At 39.0% G+C, this 18,675-nt stretch overlaps 2 protein-coding genes across 7 annotated transcripts in view; one reads left to right on the top strand and one right to left on the bottom strand.

Moving 5' to 3' along the window:
* The window catches only part of WDR17 (WD repeat domain 17), a 99,904-nt gene extending 94,251 nt beyond the window's left edge, over nucleotides 1-5,653 (top strand). For all 6 annotated transcript variants that reach the window (XM_060246512.1, XM_060246511.1, XM_060246513.1 and 3 more), the window contains 7 exons: nucleotides 447-558; nucleotides 1,439-1,580; nucleotides 1,692-1,794; nucleotides 2,756-2,857; nucleotides 3,704-3,802; nucleotides 3,974-4,157; nucleotides 4,701-5,653. In XM_060246512.1, coding sequence (XP_060102495.1) covers nucleotides 447-558; nucleotides 1,439-1,580; nucleotides 1,692-1,794; nucleotides 2,756-2,857; nucleotides 3,704-3,802; nucleotides 3,974-4,157; nucleotides 4,701-4,820 — 862 coding nt within the window. In that variant the 3' untranslated portion in view covers nucleotides 4,821-5,653. The remainder of the gene's footprint in view (nucleotides 1-446; nucleotides 559-1,438; nucleotides 1,581-1,691; nucleotides 1,795-2,755; nucleotides 2,858-3,703; nucleotides 3,803-3,973; nucleotides 4,158-4,700) is intronic.
* Nucleotides 5,654-8,606: 2,953 nt separating this feature from the next.
* SPATA4 (spermatogenesis associated 4) lies at nucleotides 8,607-18,447 on the bottom strand. The gene is made up of 6 exons (XM_060246508.1): nucleotides 18,119-18,447; nucleotides 15,646-15,775; nucleotides 14,671-14,789; nucleotides 11,528-11,748; nucleotides 10,499-10,606; nucleotides 8,607-8,953 (listed from the first exon to the last, which is right to left on the bottom strand). The coding sequence occupies exons 1-6, from the start codon at nucleotides 18,316-18,318 to the stop codon at nucleotides 8,844-8,846; spliced, it is 888 nt and encodes a 295-aa protein (XP_060102491.1). The 5' UTR covers nucleotides 18,319-18,447; the 3' UTR covers nucleotides 8,607-8,843.
* Nucleotides 18,448-18,675: the final 228 nt, after the last annotated feature.

Genomic DNA, 18,675 nt, shown 5'->3' with positions numbered 1-18,675 from the left:
TAGCCTCTTCTCTCATTTCTGTACTGTAAAGTAAAGTGTCTCCTACTTTACTTCTGCTAGAGCTGATCGTAGCAGAACTGCATCGTTTTACCTAGTTTTACAGTTCATGAATGATATAAGAGAGGAACAAGAAACAACTCTACAGTCTTAACCCTGACACTGCTTTCCCACCTTTACATATTTCTAAATGACTGTAGTCCTAACTTGGGTAGCTCACACTAGCCTGATCTCATCAGATCTCTCGGAAGTGAAGCAGGGTCAGTCCTGGATAGTATGAATGGGAAACCCCCAAGAAATAGCAGGGTCATGTCACAGACAGGCAATAGCAAACCACCTCTGAACATCACTTGCATTGAAAACACTACAGGGTCACCATAAGTCAACTGTGACTTGAAGATACTTTCCACCACCAAGCAACTGTGACCCCTTTCTGTTGTTTTCCACAGGGATTTAGCTGCAGAACTTCTCATGATGATTCCTAATAATGAGCTACATAGAATAAAGCTGTGTGCTTTCTGTCCTGGAAGCACAGCAGAGATCAATGACTTACATGAAAAGGTATGCTTAAAAGGCCAACTCTCTCTGAATTATTTATGTAGCTAGCAGAGGATATTTTACATTTATTTAACATCTAGATATAAATTGGATAAAACTCTCTATTTTAATCATTATCTTGTTCGTTAATTTTGCCTCTCTGGTTTTCATATCTGCTCTCTGAACTGTGTGTGTGTGCAGGGAGATAAAGGAATTGGATATGTTGCTCATTTGTGTCTTCCAGATGAAAATATACAGATAAAGTTATATGCATAACTGAGGGATACTGAATTATGATTTTACAGTTTTAATGTATGATAGTTTCCTGATGCCACGGGTACTGTATCTTTGTTTGAACACCGGACTTGATCCAGTCAAGTGCAGACATAGCACCTTTGCTCAGTGAAGACCCACAGGACTCAGCTCAACTTCCTGCACTGTTGGACTTAGATGACCCTGGAGGTCTCTTCCAACTCTGTTGATTCTGTGATTCAACAGAACTCTGTTCTTTTTCTCCTTGCCAACTTGAATGCAACAGGATGCATATAAGCATTACAGGAAGACTGTCTTCACTCAGCACTCTCTCCCCCTCTTTTACTGCAACCTGCACATAATTCATACTCTTGAGCATTACTAACTTGCACAGCACAGAGACAAAAGTATAGATGAGGATACGAAAGTTGCACCCAGCCTGTCCATTCCCTGAAATTCCTGCTTGTGTGTCTGTTTACTCATGTTGGTTGATGGAACAAGAACCCTGCAAGACTTCCACCATGGGCTGATGCTGCTTTCCTTTTCAATTGGATCACATATCTGTTGTGTACCATACCAACTTTGTACCTTGCAATGGAGTTACTTTTTACAAATAGCATTTATTTTTTTCTGTAAATGTTTTCTTTTTCAGTGCAGCCTACCAGATGTAGAAGAATGTATGCAGTTAGCACAAACAGCTGAGACAGAAGGAAAAAGATTTGAGTCAATAAAGTATTATTTGTTAACTATAGAACCAGAAAGAGCACTTCCTATAGGCATTCAGCATGTCAAAGGTAGAGTTCTAAATAGTGTATGCGGGGGAGGGGGGAAGGATCTACATTTGTTGCTTGGTTTCTCTGCACTGCAGCAGTTGAGGTTTTTTTTCTTTCCATTTATATTCCCAGAACAAATCAGTAGCTCTGACTGGACCCTTGACTCAGTCTGTCCATTTCTTGATCTTCTAAGTTATATACGCACAGAGAGGTTGTTGCTGCATAAATGTAGTGAGTAAGTATACTTCTCTGTATAGCTAAGTATGCAAATCTCAGCTATTTTTATTATTTGATTTAAACATATGTCTTCTAAAAGTGAATAAATGTCATTTTCTGGTAACTTGCACCAGAGTTAGAATTGTTTATTTTACAGTAAGTGTCTTTGATTCATTTTTAAAAAAAATGAGCAGTAAAACTTAACAAACACCTGGAGACCTCTCTTGATTAAGGGAGTTTATCTAAGGCATTTATCAGATGTATGGCTGGGGGGTCATGAGAGGGATGCTCCCATGGTGCTGGGTAGCATTCAGCTGAACTCTAGCTGATATATGGCATGGGGGGGTGTTGGTGGGGCTCAGCACCTCTCGACACAGTTCTGAGCAGGAAATAAATAAGGTGCCATTTTAAAAAAAAATCTCGCCTCTCATTTGCTAATACTAAATGAATAAATAAATGGCATTTCTTCTTGTTTAGGATGAAAAAGCTGAAGAAATGTTTATATAACTCTGACATAACCAAAATTATTCTAATGTAATTGTAGATGACCAATACAGGACTTCCAATTGTAGATATGAAAACATGTTCAATATATTCATTTGTTGTTGTCAACAATACTTCTGGTAAAACAACACATTTATGCAATTTTCAACTTAGAATTCTTTGTAACGAAATACACTGGCAAATTAGGATATATTCAGTTGTGCTTCTGAGCCTTCTTTCTTTGGACTTCCATAAAAATACAGAGTCAGTAAATAGAAATATTCATTCATCTTTGCCAAGTCTGAGAAGACCTGTTTGTTCTTTGCTATGTTTCCTGGGTTTTTTTCTTTTTAGGTAGGAAACAGTCTTTAGGTGGAGTGGTATCTTTTTACCTAAGTGGCATGGGGTATTTGATTGTGTGTTAATAATCCTCTTGCAAAACTAGTGGTGCAAAATAATAGAAAAACTTTTTTTTAATTAATACAATTTTGTTTCAGACTTCGAAATGAATTGTTAATATTGTGTGGCTATATTGGTGCTCTGCTGGCTATTAGAAGACAATACACTAGTATTGTTCCTGCACTTTATGAATATACAAGGTAACGGCCTTTGTTTCTTGAACTGTTGCCTCAGAATGTCTCGGCTGGGATTATGATGAGCTTTTATTTATTATCCCATTTCCCCAAAGTTAATTATTCTGGAATCTCAGTCTGCCAGTTACTGCAAAAACAATTTTCACAAACTACCACTGATGTCCCATTAGCTTTTGGAAGTTTGTGAATCCTTTTGAAATGTGACTAATCCAACTCAAAAGCACAGTTTAACAGCAGTTACAAGTTCTGTGCAATGACCATTTGACTTAACGGGGGTTTAGTATCAGTACACGCGCACACACAAGAAATGTTCGTCATGAGGGAAGGGGACTTGGATTTCCCACCTTAATACTTGATAATAATTGGTGTTTTTAAAAATCTAGTTGAATGTAATACTTGATGGCAGGAAAAGGAAAGGTCCCCTGTGCAAGCACTAGTCGTTTCCAACTCCGGGGTGACGTTGCTTTCACAACGTTTTCACGGCAGACTTTTTACGGGGTGGTTTGCCATTGCCTTCCCCAATCATCTACGCTTTCCCCCCAGCAAGCTGGGTACTCATTTTACTGATTGTGAGAAATAGTAATAATTATTGTTATTGTAATATTTCATAATTACAAATATAATTTTTCTTGGTGGTTATGAGATTTGCAAAATGCTCCCCAGCAAAGCTGGGCAAAGATTAGAATTAACTGCAAAGGTTGTTCATTTGCTATAATTTTATTTGTATAATATATTTTATTTGAGGTATTATTTGACATCCGGTTAATTTTCTGGTAGTAACTGAACCAGACTCCATCATACAGAGCTAGAATATACAAGTCTTTCAAAACTTGTTACTGCATTTTTTTTCAGCCAGCTTTTAAAAAGACGGGAGGTGTGTGTACCCTTAAAAATTGAGCAGCTCTCTGAGGAACTTGATGCTTGGAGAGCTTGTACTCGGTCATTAAACAAGTAAGTGTATGTAACAACAATGTGGATATTGTGAATTCTGTGATTCCCTCCTTCAGTAGGGGACTAATGTAGCAGAAATCCTGTGAAAATTTAGATGCTGTTTTAAAATTCTTATTGGGTTGGCATTTCTATAATTTTATGTCAAATACATATCATGTTCTTCTCTGCCAGATTTACTGAAGAATTGCCCTGTACACCTCCATCTGAACTGCAACAAGAGGTTTTTGCAACATTAGTATCTCGAATAAAAGAAGAACCTCTGAAAGGAATGATAGGACCAGATTTTGTTACGGGCTCTAATCTTCCTAGTCATTCAGATGCTCATGTGTCTTGCTTGACTGGATTAAGGATACAGGTACTAGTTAATAGAACCAGGTTATTTGTAAAACCTTTACAAAAAGGGTTAGTATTTGCAATAAACAGTGATGTTGCTTTGTTTGGGATTCCAGGGCTAAAACTACTAATCTCAGCTGCTCATAATGCTCACTATCAATACAAAGATGAGTGTTACAGCCGAGTTCTTCTTTGGTTCAAGTTGTATCTCCGAACCAAAGAACTACTCCTCCAGCTCCCCATTGCCTTGTAGCTGCTGAGATTCTTTTGAGCTAGCAAACTCTTCTAGAGAGTTTGGTGAGGGAGAGAGAGAGATGGCTAAAGGATTTGTAATAATAAAGTTTTGGTGGTAGGGAAATTGGCAGAAGAATGATGCTGTGAATGAGTGGAAGCCAGTTTCTTTCTTTATTATAAATTTAATCTTCAGGTGAAAGATGGGCTTTATTTGTATTCATTTCAGATAAGGGTAAGGAAAGGACTTTACTTTATAATACTTCTTGTCTTAAAGTATTGTAAATGAAATGCATGTTCTCCTCTGTTTCTTCATATTTCCTTCATTGTTCAGGGTCCAGTGTTTTTTCTTGAAGATGGAAAGTCCGCTATTTCTCTGAATGATGCATTAATGTGGGCAAAAGTGAATCCCTTCTCTCCCTTGGGAACAGGAATACGGCTCAACCCATTCTGACAAAGAAAACCCTCCTTCGTTACTTTAAAAATGAACAGCTTGCTAGTAACTAGTACTTTATCTGTATTAGCTGAAGGATTTGAGATTGAATCTTCTCGAAGAACTTTTATGAACTTCGCACGATATGAACTTTTTATATTGACCTATTTGATAACCCAAAGAAAAATGAATGTAGATCATTGACATTCTTGGAGTTTTAAAAATGATTAAAATGTTTTTGTGAACAAATTTCTTAGGCACCTAAAGAAGTATCTGTACCTTATAAACCTGAAAAAATAGCACAAAAGATGAAGCTCGTATCTTGAAACACATTTATGTATAAGGAACTTCTTTAAGCAGTTACTATGAGCTACTTAATTACCAGCCTAAAAGCAGGAGTACATGCTTCAGTTTTTTAGATCAAGTTTGTTTTTAGCTATGAGAATATAGTGACCCCAATCTACTGAATTTTATCTTGGTTTCAGGCCCTTTAAAATGAATTATGCAGATACTATGCATGATGGATTGTGTTGTAGTTATTTAATATTTGTTCCATAAGTGTAAATTAAACAATTGTATATTAAATACAGATTATTATTTAGCTAATATTTTTGAATACTTAGTTTTACATCTCAACTGGTAGTTAAAATTGTTTTATTTTATAATTTGAGGGACTTGATTTTAATTTAGTGACACTTTCCTTTTTATTTAGATGAGCATAGTTCTAAAATTAATTTCCAAGTATTTTGGAAGTAAACTATTGAAAATGAGTCAGAATACAGGAGAGAACTGTAAGCTATTTCTTACTTTTATTGATTTTAAAGGTGTGTTATATAAAGGCCCCAGTATCAAAAGGAATTGGCATTATTTTATATATGCAATTTATATCTATGGTCATCTTTAGGAAAACAATTATGCCATAAAATTTAATAATATATTTAAGAGTTCATCATATTGCATACAGTATAGGGAGGAGACAGATCCTGAATGTGTAGTTGCTTTTCTACAAAGTTGCTGATAACAGATGCTTATTTTACAACTCTTACCATCCAAGAGCACATTAAAATATTAATTCTTCAAGAATCATAATCTCATTATAAGAATAAAGTAGCCCTTTACTTCTCATTGACAACTGAAGTTAAATTGTCGTAAGCAAGTAAAATACCAATACCTACTACTTTGATTTTCAGCCCCATAACATTTTGCCTTTGACTTAGTTCTTGTGTGGGCAGCCATGGTGTCAGCTTCAGTGAATGAAAGCAACCCCCACTCGACCCTCCAAAAAGAGAAAGTCTTTTTGGAAGTAAGCAATCTGCAATTTGAGCCTATAGCGGAACTACAGACAGGCAGTAATATCAAAGTTGGTATATTTATCAAGACCAATAAACAGTGGGCACAGCATATGCATGTGGAGAATTCCCACAGGGCTCAATCGAGCCCTCTTCTGGCCCACCACAACATATAGAGAGTGCTTCGGCCCTGTGGTGAAAAATAAAGCCTCTGTACTGTTTGTTTCTTTCCTAATGGTCAGAAATGTAATTTCTGTATATCCATTCCTGGGGATGTGTAAAACATGGAGGAGTAAGTTTCTATTAAGCCCCGTAGGAATCCACTGAACCCATACTGCAGGTAGGACATGCCAGTGATCCTGGATATGTTACCAATGGAGATTGATTTTAAGAAGAAAAACACAGGTCTGTTCTGAAGGTAAAAAACTTCAGGCACAAAAACAATTCAGATGCTCTATGTATCCACCTTTTTAAAAAATCCAGAAATTAGCTATATGTAAAATTTGTAACAAGCTTTGCACAGTGTGTTAGAAAGTCAGAAAAGAGACCCCAAAGCTTTGTGTGTGACATGCATTTAAATGATGAGTCATTAGCTGTAATTACTGAAGAAATACAACTTTACTATGTAGATTCCATGAGGATGGGAAGCAGTTACAGATGGATTCAAATATGTTGTGAACCCCAGAGTTTGTTCAGTTCATGAAATGGGATATAAATAAAATCACAGACAAATACTGTTTCATTCTCCTTTATACATTTGATAATGTCCTGGTATGCTTGGTCATAGTGAATGTATATAAATATGTAACAGCTCTGAAACTTTATAGCAGTAGTGCCTTATTAGGGAATAGGTGAATTATTTGTTACTAGATGATTATATTTTCTTCAAAGAATAACAGAATAAAACTTGTGCAGAAGGATGCTTTTTATATTAGGGAAATGTAAAATATTAGATCTGATGAAGATGATACAGACTACTGACTGTATACTTTAAGCAGGTAATTTCTATAACTACAGAATTAAATACATAATACAAGGTGACCTGAGATAAGTGATGCTTAATTGCTCCTAAATCTGTGCTAGATAATGGTCACAATTAAACCACTACACACTCAATTTTGTTTTTCCAAATATCTGTTATTTGCTAGAATGTAACTTAATTGCATAACGAAACTGTGAACTGCCCTTCTCATTAAAACTACTTTATAATATTGACCTCTTAACATCACGTGTGTTACTGCTACAATGTAGATCAGTGTCTTAGTTTGTTTCAGAAAAAATATTGTAATCTCACTTTTTTTAAAGTACTAACCTAAAAGAACTAAAGTTGTACTCTATTAGTACAGGTTGCGCATATCTTAAAATGCAGTACTAGTCACAAGAAAAACAGTCAACTTGTAGATGAATGGCTGAATCAAATGAGACTAATCTGAAAGTAGGAAGTTTTCTAATCATACAACAGTACCTATAAGCTTATCAACATTGACATTAATCACCTGTTCACCATCTTACTGCCTTAAGGATAACTAGCATTAACAATTGAAAGCTCTCATATCTTAGATGGGCAGAAGCATCCTCCATTGCAATAAATGTAATTTAACTAACTAGAATGTTTCATGAAGCTAACTGGATGCACAATGCTTAATTTATTTCCTTGTTTCAAGTTCAAAGTAAGCACACTAGAGTTCAAAGCATGAAAGATCCAGCTGAAATGGATTAGAACAGCTCTTTTTTACATAGGCAAAAAATGAAGTATCTTAAAATGAAGTATGAAGTATGAGATGTGCTGAGTTTTTAATGAGTATCTATTAAAATACATATATGCCTCCTTTCCCACTAACTGAGGTGGCTCAACATGGATTATAAAAACTTCAAACTTAATTTTTTTTAAAAAAGCGAGGAACAAGGTAAGTTACAAAGTCTGTGCATATTCTTAGAAGCTGCCAAAAGCCTGCTTGAAAAGAACTGTCTTAACAACTCTTGTGGAAAGTGGAGAGCATAGGAGCCTTCTGCACCTTCTCAGAGAGTGTCTTCCTTAGAGGTGGAGCAGTTACCAAAAAGTATAATTTTTTTAATTAACAAAATCAAACTGGAGTTGTTTGAACAGAATGTTCATATTAGAACATCAAACATGAACAACATGAGCATACAAAATAAGGGACAAAAATGTAAAAATACAGTGTCTCTTTTAGGAAGTGTGTAAAAGTAAATGTCACAGTAAAACTTTATGCAGTCAGTTGGGTATTATAATCATTTTGTGAAGACCCATTCATTTCAGTAGTTTATTTTCTCAAAAATGCAGTCCAGATTAAATCTTAGCAACAGAAAAATAGTTTAATAGTAGAAAAACTAAAAAGTAAAAAAAAGGTAGGATCAGAATAGAAACCAGAGTATTGCTAAAATCAGGACTTAAGAACTTTGCTTTAATGTGTTTTGTGTTTATCTTGTGCCCTTATGTTGAGTGATCTTGGATCATCATAAATGAAATTTAAGACAAACTAAAAAAGAAACTGAACAGTTCACCCTAAGAATCAGTTTTATTCAACTACCTCAGGAAAAAAAAACAACAGCATCGCCACTGGAACATGTCTAAAATGTAAGATTCCTGTAAAATAATTGTGTATAAGAAGCACTGGTCATGTATTGCAGCTTTCTAGCCCAGATGCATTTTTTCCAACAGGGTACAGAAACTTGGCCATAAGACTTTCATTTAATCAAGTTTCCAAATCTCTTTGGCAAATTAAAGTATTTTAATTTATGTACCCACATTTAAATTCACATCAAAGGGACATCTCTCGGCTTGTTTCACTTGAATGGTTTTGAAATGTACACCTGTTTTGCCTCTGATTTCTGTGGATGCTGCACCTAAGCAGAAAAAAACAATGTGCAACCAAGATAATACATGCAATTATAATACTACCAAAATATGTTGAAATGCCCTTATTCAGCAGTATGCTATAATACAGACCTCAATAAAGTCATTATTTGAGCTACTAGGAGGGCATGAAATATTCAGGAAAAATTAAAGAGTCAGGTTGTCAGCAATAAAATCTGACATCAGATTGGATTGCGAACCATTCTGCTATTTCCTGTGCCGTTAAAAAAGTTTCCAGACATAGCATAATGCTCATCTCCAAGCCACGGAAATCTTCACATGCTGCCCTCTAGAACTAAACTGCCTCTTGAGACACAGCTGTGCCATTTTTTCTTGTTGCTTGACAACACTTTTTGCTTTACTGTGATCAACCGTCCTTAAAGGCAAATTATCCTAAATCCAAGGACTTGGTCTGTAGGAAGACGACTTCTAATACCAATAAATCCCTAGATAAAATTGAGCAAGTAAAAATCTACGATTATAATCTACAATTATATAAGTATTTGGTTTCCCTTTAATTTGGGACAGATGCAGGCAAAAAGCTCATTTAAAAGTTATAGGAATCATAACAGTGATCCTTTGTTTCTATTATATGGTAGAGGCACTCAGTACTTTCCAACAGCTCTACAAGTTTTTAAAACTTAAGCCTTTGCACATATTCTCCATGGTGTCCCAATTTGGATCACAGCCATTAATGAGTCAGTGGCTAATCTTTTATTTTACACCAGTAGGGGGCTTCTCATCATGTACTGCAACCTCAGCAATTAGGCTAGAGCTAGGGATCATATCAGTTGAAGCACTAGCGTGGCTCCATGCTTTAGAGCTGAAATACTATATGCTGCTCTGACAGATGATCTCTGGTAACTCTTGAGCCAGGATTTAGCTTATAGCTCCTGGTTCAGGATACTAGATAAGTTTTCACCTCTAGAAGACACTCCTGAAGATATTCACCTAAAATATTTTGAACCTTAGGAAAAGATTAACACAGTAACTGAATTAGATTTTATTTCAACTTTGGAGTAGACGGCAGGTTTGTTCCCCTTTAGCACCTGGAATTATTCCAAAAGGAGAGCCGCCTCTTTATCCACTCTTACTGTCCCCTCAGACTGTTAAGCATTTATGTTAGTACGTTTAAATGCTTTCCCTTCTTTGAGTTTTTATGGCAAGGTATTTGGTATCCCCTTTTCAGATAGAGTTTGTCAATGTGGTTCTGGCATTATTGATACCATCTCACACATAATGGTGGACCGCCCATTGCTAAGAGAGTGGTGGATCCAGAGGTAGATTTTAGTGCATGATAACATCTCACCAGATTCATTTTCTCAAACCCTACTTTCAGAGGTAAACTATGATTGCACAGTAGCCATTGCAAAGTTCTGGGCAACAGCTGCTTCTCTTAGGCTTAAAGTTTAATTAATATTCTTGCGTAGTAAGTCATTCTTCTATGTTGTATCCATGACCAAGAAAGAGGATAGAAAGAATCCTACACAGAATTGCAACACTGGACTTTCAAATCAGAAAAAAAAAACACTTACTTGATACACGGATACATTTATCTTTTGGAAGATTAATTATGCTGTCACTCACAGCAGAAGGACGACGAATGGCACGTGCTCCCAGAGTTGGTTTAATATTAAACCGTTCTTTAAAAAGAAAATTGCATTGCTAGCCTTAACAAACCAAAGCATACATCAATTGGCATTAATGTGAATTTCACCAAATTTTCATAACTAAATTGTCCTTTCTAAAGAAAGATTAATATTTGTAAAAATTAAACATAAAAGTTCCATGAAGGACAGACATATTGTTAGAGAACAGCCCATACCCTGGATTCCAAGGTATGATTAGAAAGCACATGAAATGGTAATTTTGGTAAAGCTAACTATGTCTGTTCTAGTCAGTACCTGTAAGGAAAACCTTTTACAATGCCATCCTAAACAGAGTTAAACCTTGCTAAGCCCATTGATTCCAACTGTTAGTATACTACTTTGACCTCCAGAAAGGAAGGTGAAATATAATACAACCATGAGTATTTCACAACTATTGGGATGGCTCAAGGATATTTGGTATAATCTGTGGAAAAAAGCAAGTTTCTACTCCTCTAGGTATCACAAGTCTATGAAGGCTTAAAAGCATTAAGGACCATGCTAATGCCCTCTGCAGTTCTTTCTTCACATGTTTTAAGTGGCTCTATTTGGCCTTACTAAATTATATCTAACTGTAAGGAATTTTTTTTTCAGTATAATCTACCTTGAGCCTCTGGGACAGGCTATGCTCTTGATTTAACAAATTTCTCTTATTCTAGCTCTGATTCAGATATTTTATTTTTATGACTGTTAGCCTTCAAAAGTTTAAATCCCCTAACAATTTGGCAGATGTACAGCATCCTTACTGTTCTGTATGTAATCATGCTAGCAAGAAATAGCACTAGTTTTCAAGAAATTAGTTGTTCTACTGGCCAAATGCATAAATACTGCTGTATTACATGCAATAGTAAAAGAACAAAAACAAGCACATTCAAGAACCATCCTCTCTGTAATGCATATTTTAGAAGAGCTGCTCACCTGGGTACTGTTCCCTTTCCAGACGTCTTCGCTGCAGATGCAAATTGATTATGGCATTAATTTTTTGTCTGTTTTTGTTGATGTTGGGCTCCACCATTATTTCTGTTAGTTTAATATTGGTTTTAATAGCCCTTGAAGCAGTTGATCTAGCAACCATTGGTAACTTATCCTGGTAAAGGCGATCTGAAAAGTCAATTTCTTCATCCTGAATGTGCTTTATCCTAGGGGAGGGGGTTAATTAATAATTCATTTGTTTTACCTAATCTTCAAAATTAAACAAATCTCAAAATTAATAGACAAATTCTCACTGTTCCATACAATAATTATCTATTATCTGTGGCACTGCCTGATCTTTAATAAAAATAAATATTGATGATGATTATCTGTGGCAACAATAACTTGCTTATGATGACAAGTTTGTTACACACAAAATGAATAAAACTGGCTCTAAGAAGTCGCTTTAGACTCCATGTTCTTATCAATGGAATGCAAAGAAAGCCACTGCTTGCTGATAGGACCATGCTATTCTGCTCCACTTGCTTCAAGAAAAGATAGAAATATAGGGCCAGGACAGGGGCCTGAGATGGCTCTGGATGTTCACAAGATCCTGCGTAGAGAAAAAATGTTGGACCCATTACCTTTCTCTTCCTTTCCAGGATGTAACCCTACCAGATCCCTTATATGCACACAGGAGCAAAAGAAGCACTAATTATACCACAAAGCTGCTTAGATTTCTCAGTATTGCTTGAGGAGATTATTGTAATGTAATATATTTTGATATGGACAATGAAGTTTTTATTAGAAAAAGACATAACCATGTTTTCCATGTTCTGCCAATTCCAGAAAAGCCTAAGGCTGAATGGTTTAACCCAGGGTTTTCCAAACTCTCCCCCCTCGCGGTTCAGTTATTTTTCCACATCTCCTTCGTGGCCCACTAAAATTTGAGGGTGAAGCCGGGAGACAGGAAATGATGTACAAACAAGCCTAAAACTTGCAATATTTTGTTTAGGAAAGGTAAGAGAATAGTGGGATTCTACAATGCAGTTTTAAAGATAAAACATCAAAAGATAAAGCACAACAATCACACAGCAGAAAACTAAAAATATAAAATGTTCTCAACCTGGGAAAACATGAAATGGCAGGGTGTTTCAAGCTTCTCTCCCCCCCCCCCCCCACCCAGGAAGGAAAGAAAGAAAGATGAGCCAGCGCTCAGGAAAGAAAGAGAAAGAAAAAATGGCAGTGCTGGGGAAACATGAAACAGCAGGGCATTTCAAGCTTCCCCCCCTACTCAAATTAGCAATGGCAAGGAAGGAAGGAAATGGGGGGGGGGGGGGAGACTGACAGAAAAAAAGAGAGGGGGAAAGGAAGATAGGGGAAAAGACTGACAAAGAGAGAGAAAGAAAGAGAAATGAAATGGCAGCGCTGGGGAAACATTAAACAGCAGGGCATTTCAAGCTTCTTCCCCCACCCTCCCACCCCGCTCTACTCAGATTAGCATGGCAAGGAGGGAGGGAGAGGTAAAGACTGACAGAGAGAGAGGAAGGGGAGTAGGAAATAAAGCAAATAGGGAAAAAAGACTGATAAAACGAATGGCCTGCAAGACAGAACTGTTTCAGATGGCATATAACATTTAATGGGAGAGGGCTGCCACCACATCTGGATCCATAGTACTTTGATTACTAACTGCCCAGGATCTGTGCGCGTGAGAAAGAAAATATTATATGATCTGCCTGAAGTACCATTATTATTATCTGATTGTTTTGTTTACTGTCTATTTTATGCTGTTTGCCGCCTTTAGTCTATATGGAATGAACAGGATATAACGTGGAAGGAAGGAAGGAAGGAAGGAAGGAAGGAAGGAAGGAAGGAAGGAAGGAAGGAAGGAAGGAAGGAAGGAAGGAAGGAAGGAAGGAAGGAAGGAAGGAAGGAAGGAAGGAAGGAAGGAAGGAAGAGAGTTGGAAACAAACAGAGAAAAAGAAAGAGAAAGAAAATGGGAAGAAAGGAAAAGGAGTGAAAGAAAGAAGGGACAAAAAGAAGAAAAAAATGAAAAAAAAAACGGGATGGGAGCAACTTACCTTTTAAACAGTTGACTCTGGCCAGGGGGAAGTCAGGCCAAGTTTGCCCCCCCCCCCCCGGCATCGTGCTGGCCCCTGCGCCTCCTCCTCCCTTCCCCAGCCCAGGTCAATTTCAGGCTGTGTAAAGCCCTCTGTCCCCCACCCCCACCGACCACCTCGTCAGCGGGGAAAACGGAGAGCTCCCAGAGCTGATTCACCGCTCAGGCAGGCCAGCGGCAGATGGAAGGGACGGCATCCAAAAAGGGGGGCGGGAACAGTCGCTCACAACTTGAATACCAGTAGCTCACAAAGTAGAATTTTTGCTCGCAAGACCCCACAAGTTAGCATGTCAAAACAGGCTCTTCTGGTCTCGGATTCACATGGCACTCGGAGCGGGGGGAGGGGAATTGGAAAGGGTGATCCCCTCTCCTGTTAACTCTCCGCCCCTTTCCCCAAGGAGGGGGGGTCCCCAGAAAGGGCTGCATCATGGAACCCAGGCGTCTGGGAATGTTTTGGCAGCGCCCCCTGGAGATCGCCGATCAAGGTAACGCCCTATTTGGGGGGAAAGTCCTTGCCCTTTGCTCTCGGCCTTTCGCCTTCAGGAAGGTGCAAACCCCATTGCTTTGTTGTGGCTCACAATGGTGGATCAATGCACAGGAAGTGAAAGGAAAGGTCTCTTGTGCAAGCACCAGTCATTTCTGACTCTGGGGTGACGTTTTCACAATGTTTTCACGGCAGACTTTTCCCTGTTTTCCCCACTGATGAGGTCGGCGGGGGAGGGGGACAGAGGGCTTTACACAGCCCAAAATTGATCTGGGCTGGGGAAGAGAGGGAGGAGGAGGGATGATGCACGGGGGAGGCATGAGGGGGATGTCAGCGGGAGGCCTCACGACCCGGGATCGAGGCCCGGGTGCCCCGGTGCCAGGTCGCAACCCTGCCATTTGGAAACTCCGGTTTAACCTATTCTAGAGAAGAATGGCTAATTCATTAATTGTTATTCAGTCCATAAGTCTCAGAAACTGCATATAATCAATATTTCAGCATCAAGATATAACTTTCTAAAGTAACACCGCGGCAAATGTAACTTACCGCCTATTTGTTAGCATTGTATAAATGTCTTGTACAAATACTTCTGCAGCTCCTGGTTTACAATGTATTGTTCCATCAATTAATTCTCGAATGGGTTTCAGGTTTCTCTGGGCAAAGAACTTTATTATGTGAGGAAGGAGAAAGAATCTGTTCAAAACTTTTTTGTTTTTGCTGTATTTTAAAAAAGCTCCATCACAAAGCAAGTATATGAAATTTATTTTCCAATCACAACTATGTAAACCCCCAAATCTAAACACACCAGTTGATATTATATAGTAACTATATGTTAACATCTGCTAGGTTTCAATGTTAACACAGCAAATAGTATTATTTACCTCAATTTATTCTAGAACTTAAAACGATAGCACTACCATTTGCCTTATACATTCATTCATACACATCAACAAATAGTGTAACAACTCTTATCTAAGCATGTGACTGCTATTAATCTGAAAATCAGGATTTTCCTGAAAAGTTCGAGTTAGAGATGTCCCATTTTGGAAGGAATGCATTTTAATATCTTCTAAGTAGTTATTTATTTACAAACATATTTAAAAATCTGTGTAAAAGTTCAAGGTAGTCCCCTGTGCAAGCAAGCACCAGTCGTTTCCGACTCTGGGGTGACATCGCACCACGACATTTTCATGGCAGACTTTTTATGGGGTGGTTTGCCATTGCCTTCCCTTTCATCTACACTTTCCCCCCAGCAAGCTGGGTACTCATTTCACTGACCATGGAAGGCTGAGTCAACCTTGAGCCGGCTACCTGAACCCAGCTTCCACCAGGATCGAACTCAGGTTGTGAGCAGAGAGTTCGGACTGCAGTACTGCAGCTTTACCACTCTGCACCACGAGTCTTCTCTAACAATCAACCAGGCTCAAAATGGATATAAATCAAAGAAAGTTTCCAACTTAATGTCTCCTTTAAAAGATACATAAATGTAGTTGACCTAAACACATTGTATATACCACTCACCTTTCCAAGTTGTGACCAGTTGCTAAGTTTGGCAGATATAGATGTCCCATTTTGGAAGGAATGCATTTTAATATCTTCTGGGTAATACCAAGAGAATATTTCAGCAATGAGATAGCCATTTGAAAAATCCCTACTCCAAACAAAAGAAGACGAATAGTACTATATGTTGGCTTGGTAATATTCAACCATCTTTATTCTCTGTATAAAAAAAGCCCTATTTGATCACCAAACTGGAAGGCTGGGGTTTTTTTGGGGGGGGAGGGGCGGGGTGAGTTTGCAACTGTTACAGTACAGTACTACTGTAGACTTTGTTCAAGTTTAACAGTCCTTAAGCCATACACCAAGAACATATTTAAGAATTAAAACAAGAGCAAAGAAAAATGTTGTAACATCAATCGTACAATAAGGTCATCTCTCCAGCTACCTCAAATCTATGAAACTGTAAGTTCCCAATTCCCCTACCAGCTATACAGAATAGAAAAGGAAGCCATACTGGAAAACAGATGGGAAGAGAAATATTTAGTCACAGAAAATGTAGCACTGCTTACCACTCCTCACAAGGCTTCAAGCATCTGATGCAAATTACATATTAGTCATCTTGCATTAATCTTACAGGATCCCCCAGAGCAGTAGACAAGTTGCACCTTTAAGACCAACTTTTATTCAGAATGTAAGCTTTCGTATGTTCTAAGCAGACTTCATCAGACAAAATTGGAATGGCAAACAGCAGTTCTTAATATAAGTGAGCAGTGAGTTGCTTGCCATTCCAATTTTGTCTGACGAAGTCTGCTTAGAGCATACGAAACCTTACATTCTGAATAAAACTTAGTTGGTCTTAAAGGTACCACTTGTCTACTGCTTTGTTCTATTGCTTCAGACCAACATGGCTGCCCACTAGGATTCCCCAAACTGCACCCTGTGTCCCTTGAAGCTTAGATCTGCTTTCATAGGGGTCTAATTTTGTACTTTCAACTTAATGTTAAAGAAAGATGGAATGGAAATGTACTCTAAATGTTGGCCACAGATCATGGTTACTAACAAACAACGAAAACTTTCAGACACATCTACCTTGGACACTCATAATAGCCTACTGAGAACTGCTGGTTTGGATAAGGGATGAGGACCTCAAGAAGTACTGGGGATGTCAGAGTGGTACTTTTATGTGCTGGAGATTCTTTGGAGCAACAGATTGGGTGGAAATCAAGTAAAGGTGGTCTGACCTTTCCAGGGAGCTTTGCTGCAGGGAGGTAATCCAGAACAAACATAGCTTTATGACCATTCTCCTACAACCCGCCCCAATAGTTAGTAAATACTGTATTTAACAAAAGAGAGTGTCAGGACAATAGGCCTAATATAGTATGATTATAATCTTGTTAATAACCATGAGCACCAGTACCCCCGTGTAGGCAACTAAATTTGGCATTCGACTATGGAAAATACTGTTCTGATTATCAAAGGTTAATGGTCTGACAAGCACAACTTTTTTGTCACTATATGAACTATAATGATGGGGCCCATCAGCCTGGTTGGGCCCAGAAAGTCCCTCCCTGTATCCTTGCCAACAAATATACAACAGTGAAAAGAGGAAGAGAAGGTTCTTAGAACACTGTTTTTGCACAGACCAAGGGTTCCCAACCTCCAGGTGGACTTTGGAGATCTCTTGGGGTTATAACTGACCTCCAAAAGGCAGAGATCAATTCTGGAGGCAAAGACTGCTTTGGAGGGTTGACTGTAACAGTATTATACCCTACTAAGGTCGTCTCCTTTGCAAACTCCACCCCCAAATCTCTAGGTATTTCCTAACCCAGAGCTGGCAACCCTACGAGCGGACATTGCCCTACTTCCTACATTCTCCCTGAGAGACAACTCCTTACAGGAAGAGCGGAGGTTCTCAAATGAAGTGCAGGCAGGGAAGAAGAGGGCTGGGGAGGTTCATGGTGGACTGGATGGTGATTTTTGCTCAAAGATACATGCAGATGATTAATGCTCGGTGAAGAGCAAGGAAGTGAGGTTTGGTTTGGGTTTGTGCCACCTCGTATGAGTACCAGACAGACAGAACAAGTTGAACTTCCAGTAACAGCGTCCCCTCCTCACCCATGATGCGGCTCTCTTAAAGCCATCTAGCTTGGAAAAAAGGGTTAGCCTACCATCCCCTGCCTGTTCCTCTGGACTCGGAGACAGGATTCCCGTAGGTAGCCATGTTAGCAGCAGAACAAAGTTCGAGTCCAGTGGCACCTTGAAGACTAACGAAGTTTTTTACCTGAAGCAGCGTGCGTGCACACGGAAGCTTATTCTCCGAATACAACGTTGTTGGCCTTCAAGGTGCCACTGGACTCGGACGTTTCCCTGGAGAAGGCCCTTCTTCTGGATGAAGCGGGGTTCCTCTTGAGTAATCGCGCACACGACCGACCAGGGAGACTGGGAAGAGGACCTGTCAAGGAGAGGGGGCCGGGGCGGGGCCCGCTTGCCTCACCTACGGAAGTGCCTGGGCGAGACGGTGAGGTCGAGGCTCTGTAGCCACCGCAAGACGGCACGTGGCAGCCCTGTGCGCCTAATGGTGGTGAAGTCAGACATGGCGAGGCGAAGCGAAGCGTCCTCGGTCAAGTCTAAGACGCAAAAAGACGAGCCTTTGCCCGTTAAGTGCCGCTGGGCCCCCTGAAGCGTCCTAGGCATCCATAACAACGGTTACCAAGGCAACCGCTAGCCGATTGTCACCGCCCGACTGAAGAAGCGCCGCCGCAATACGCATGCGTTAAGTGCCGGTGCCTCTGGTTTGGAATGCGCGCGCATACAACTTCCGGGATTGATTGTAGGTACGAAAACATATTTACTACAATAGAGCTGCAGCTTTACCTTATAAGACAAAAGGCAGCGTTCTGTTTTGAGTTAGAGGGGTTTATTCGAGAATTCGTAGACGTCACTCAACAATAACAGAACTCCTCCCTGCCTCCAATTACCCCGGTGGCTTTATAGAAGTCCCACACATAAGGGTGTTTTGTGTGTAATCATTCATGTAAACATCACCGGGAT

Source organism: Heteronotia binoei, chromosome 9 (genome assembly GCF_032191835.1).
Source record: "Heteronotia binoei isolate CCM8104 ecotype False Entrance Well chromosome 9, APGP_CSIRO_Hbin_v1, whole genome shotgun sequence".
Taxonomy (NCBI): Eukaryota; Metazoa; Chordata; class Lepidosauria; order Squamata; family Gekkonidae; genus Heteronotia; species Heteronotia binoei.
The sequence above is the reverse complement of the archived record's forward strand: the minus strand, read 5'-3'. Positions and strand labels throughout refer to the sequence as shown.